This window comes from Pygoscelis adeliae, unplaced genomic scaffold (assembly GCF_000699105.1).
Source record: "Pygoscelis adeliae isolate BGI_AS28 unplaced genomic scaffold, ASM69910v1 C11085627, whole genome shotgun sequence".
Taxonomy (NCBI): Eukaryota; Metazoa; Chordata; class Aves; order Sphenisciformes; family Spheniscidae; genus Pygoscelis; species Pygoscelis adeliae.
Genome location: NW_008823816.1, coordinates 1 through 4,120, shown reverse-complemented (window position 1 = coordinate 4,120; position 4,120 = coordinate 1). Strand labels below are relative to the sequence as shown.

At 38.6% G+C, this 4,120-nt stretch overlaps 1 protein-coding gene across 1 annotated transcript; it reads right to left on the bottom strand.

The window, feature by feature from the left end:
- Positions 1–595: 595 nt before the first annotated feature.
- Positions 596–4,096, bottom strand: LOC103923396 (midasin-like; the record flags this gene model as incomplete). The annotated part of the gene is made up of 6 exons (XM_009331776.1): positions 4,017–4,096; positions 3,169–3,293; positions 1,871–2,017; positions 1,489–1,598; positions 981–1,054; positions 596–791 (listed from the first exon to the last, which is right to left on the bottom strand). Coding segments are annotated over exons 2-6 (624 nt in total), but the record flags the coding sequence as incomplete, so codon positions are not given.
- Positions 4,097–4,120: the final 24 nt, after the last annotated feature.

The window sequence follows — 4,120 nt, the reverse complement described above, 5'->3', positions numbered from 1 at the left end:
CTCTGAGCTCTGAGACACAGTAAACTGTGGCACTGTGGAGTAGGATTTATCACGTATCAGCTAGTCCAAGGCAAATGTTTGCAGTACACAAGCTGTCAGCCAACAGCAAACATATGACGGTGTAGTGCATTCCCCTATCAGGATTCAAGCTCAAAGTAATTTTATATTTAATCAGAGCTTATATACGCAGAAATCCTACAGCTACATGATCATTTGTCTGGGTCCTTGTTTAGAAAAAAAAAGGTAATAATAATTTCAACTCCCAGTCCGTATTACTGCGCTAGCAAGGAAGTAAAATTGCTGCAGACAATACGCAAGCAACTTGGAGATGAAATGTGTAACTGCTATCATCTCTATATTAGAGCATAGATATTGTGCCAAATCAGTACAGAACATGCTTGTCTTTCAATGCTGCACTTCCACCCATCTGCAGTGTTTCATAACACTGAACACAAGTAAGACCAAAAAGTTGATGATATAATTCAACAGATTTGACACTTACATAAGATTTTTCTGCATAAATCAGTGAAGAAAAACATATAGATGAGAACAGAGAAAACATCCTTCCCACACTTAAAATAAAGAATACAGTCACCTTGACAACATCTGTTCTAGCAGACAGAATTTTTCTCAGCGTGTTGTTTAGCCTCTGAACTTTGGTCTCTTTGTTCTCAGATTCTTCCTGCTTTTGCAAACAGTCCAGCTGCTCTTCCTTACCAATTTCCACCAAGGCAGGCCGACATGGCTCATCCAGAACAACTTCAAACTTCTTCATGAATTTAAAGAGGGTCCTAATTACCAAAGGAAAGCAAAAATGTTACGGGGTTTTATAATCCTGGAAATCTCTCAGCTGCTGGAAAGAAATGTTTCCACTGTGTTGTGAGCAGAAGAAACATTCTTGCATTCAAATTTAACATTATAGAGAAATCATCTAGAAGGAAGGTTCCAAATATGGAGCTTAATTCCAAGCTCTGAGTTACCTGCGTATTTTTTCAACGGATTGTTTTATAGCCCAGAAGCTGACGTCATTCCACTTTGAAATTTTCACAAACTCCTATTACGAAAATAAATAATCAATGGGATTACTTATATAAATGCAATGAAGTATTTGCATATGAAAGATGATCTTTAAAGCTGATCTGCTATGATGATCTGGCAGTCTTAAAATGCAAGACATTTTAGTAAGTGAGCAAATTATTGCATAGACATCTTATTCTATTAATATATGTGTTTACGCTAAAACTGCTGCATTGTGAAATCCAAAGGGGCTTCACTACTAGGGAGAAACCTCCATGGCAAAATGGGAATGACCGAACATTAAAGACTTCAACCAACACCCCCCCCCCAATAAATTATTGCCAAAGAAAATGTGAAGTATAGTAGGGATTTCAGCGGCCAACAGAGCTATGATATACAAATTCAAGTAATATCTGCTCCACTGTTCCTTTGATTAGGTCAGTATATTGTCTGAGCAAAGTTTCCTTTTACCTTAAGTTCCTTTTCTATAGGTTGACGAAGTTCAGTGATTCTGGCCTCAACACACTCTGAAAACTGCTTATAATAATTGTACAGATTCCACAGGATGCTGCACAGAACATCTAGAGGGGACAGACAATAACAAGCTTCGTTTAAAACAGGATATTCTTCAGTATTGAGAGGAGAAATGCATCCCTTTTTTTGTAATCGTGAAACTTAGCAACACCAAAAGATGGGGTAAACTGACCAACAGTATTCTTCACGAAAACGGGAGAAACAGCAGCATAGGCTTGTGTTGTATTTATGAGCTTAGTGAACTGTTTGGGAAGTCTTGAATACCTGATGGTCAGGCTGTTGTAAAGAAGACTCAACACATGTAATGCTAACAACTTACCCTTTTCTGCTACTTGAGGCATCAGCAGGACATGGCAGTGGAAAACCAGTAGTGCTTGAAGTCGTGCATGAAACTCTCCCAGCGTGGATCCTTCAATGAAAGCTTGTAGTGTGCTGACCAGTGTTTTCAGATCCATTTGCTCAGTTTCTGAACATTGCACCAGAAATTTAGAAGGAAAGGGGGAGAAAACAAACAAACAAAACTCTACATGAAAATTGTTGTCTCCTCTTTGTAAACTTCCAACTAAAGATCAGGTCTCTATTAGGAAAGGTTCAACACAAAATAGGAAAGGGGCGTGGGGGAAGAAGAATTTAATTTAATAATAAGTAAAACCAACAAACAAGACACTAGAAGAAAGGAGAGGAGACAAGAGAGGCAGCAGTAAGATAGAAACCGAGGAGGCCAGCGACATGTCCAATTTCAGAACGTATCAGGTGTTTAAAGAATACTTGCTATTCTTTATGAATGAATGGCTTTTTCGGTTATGATGAGCCATACTATAAATTAGTCACTGCCAGTTCCTTAACTCCTCAAAATCATGAAGACAGAAATAGAACTTAGAAGAATCTGGTAGAAAATACAGTGTCTTTAGGGCATTACCTATGGAAGAAGACATGCTGTCTACTTGGAGATGTAAAATAACTCAAGGATCTGAAGCTCGTCAAGTAAGTGCATTAATTAGTCATGAGATTGGAAGAACCCCACCTCATGCCAGAGGATGCTACTTTCGTCTTCACAATTTCATTAAATTTTGGGGAGGCAAGGGACTGAGAGCTATATTCTTTCCCCTATTTTATGTAATGTGAACACCTGCAGACAGATTTGCTAAGAACAGTATGTACCAAAACATACTTACTGTACGAATTCTTTAGGCTTTATACAGAATGTTAAAAGCAGTTCAGCTGGGATACGAATTATGCTTTGTGCAGTTAAAAAAAATGAGGCACCTTTTCCAGCTGCAGATGGAGGCCTCCTACCCTCCAAATCTGTTTGAAATGTTTATATGTGCATGACAAAGTAGAACTATGGTAACTGTCTTTTAGATGCTTTTTGCAGACATTTTTTTCTTTATACCACCTACAATGTTGGTCCTATGAGAGACACAGGTGGTTCCAGAAATAAATACCAAGCGAAGTTCACTCTATATGGAGACCCTATACAGTCATGGAATTTATTGTAGAGCAAAGGGGACAAGAACTAAACCTGAAATTGTCAAACTCTGGCACTTAGAACCTTAATTATGCATTCTTAGTAATTGCTGGAACTGCATCACACATTCATATAAGGACAGCACTTACCTTCTGTGTTTGCCTCTGTCTGTTCTTGAACATACTTCTCAATCATCTGATAGATTGAGAACCAGTGCTTTGTGGATTTCTCTACATGCTGCTTCATAATATTGTCCAAACTTACTGACCAGCAACTAGAAACAATAAGGAAGGGGAGAGAAGAAAAAATAAAGCAAAAACATTGTGGGTAGTTTGGGCTCCAAACACCACAAACTTTATTCTCTGTTTCTACTAAACTAAAGGAAAATTTTACAGGATGGAATAATCTGCATATATGCTTAATATATACAATCAACTCTGGAGGATCACTGCTTTGCCACTACTACTAAATATGAGAAAAGAAATACAGGAACTAGGGACGGTAAAACAAAACCAGTCAGAGCCAGGTTCAAAAGTTTCTCTTCACAAAACTTGAGGTAGACTTGTGGAATTCCTGATCATGGCATACTGTGGATATAAAAATTTTACTTGATCTTAAGAGGACACTGGACAATAATTTTAAGGAAAATTTAATGGGGATTGTTAAACAGAAAACACTGCAGGCTCAGCAAACCCTCGGAAGAAAACAGGAGAACACTGGGAAAATATTAGGATGAAGTACTGTAGTTAATCGGTCCTGCTTCTATTCCTCCTGAAGCATATACATAGGGTCACCATGGGCTGGACACGCTCATTCTAAGCCAGTACAGCTGCTCCTTTGGGGTGTTTTTTCCCCCACACTGTTACTAGGACAGATGCACACACACAGAAGCATGTTCCATGATTAAGGCAATTCTGCATTGGAATGCATCTCCATACAGAGATGGAAGCTTACAGTATCTAAGAAAAAGCAGTAGGGAAGGACAATTCTTACTTACTTCAACTCCAATCTACGCCACTGAATAATCAGTTGTGTGACCAAATCAAGATGTTTTCGCAAGGACAAAGCTCGACTAGCATTTTCCTCCCAGTCCTGGGGAGG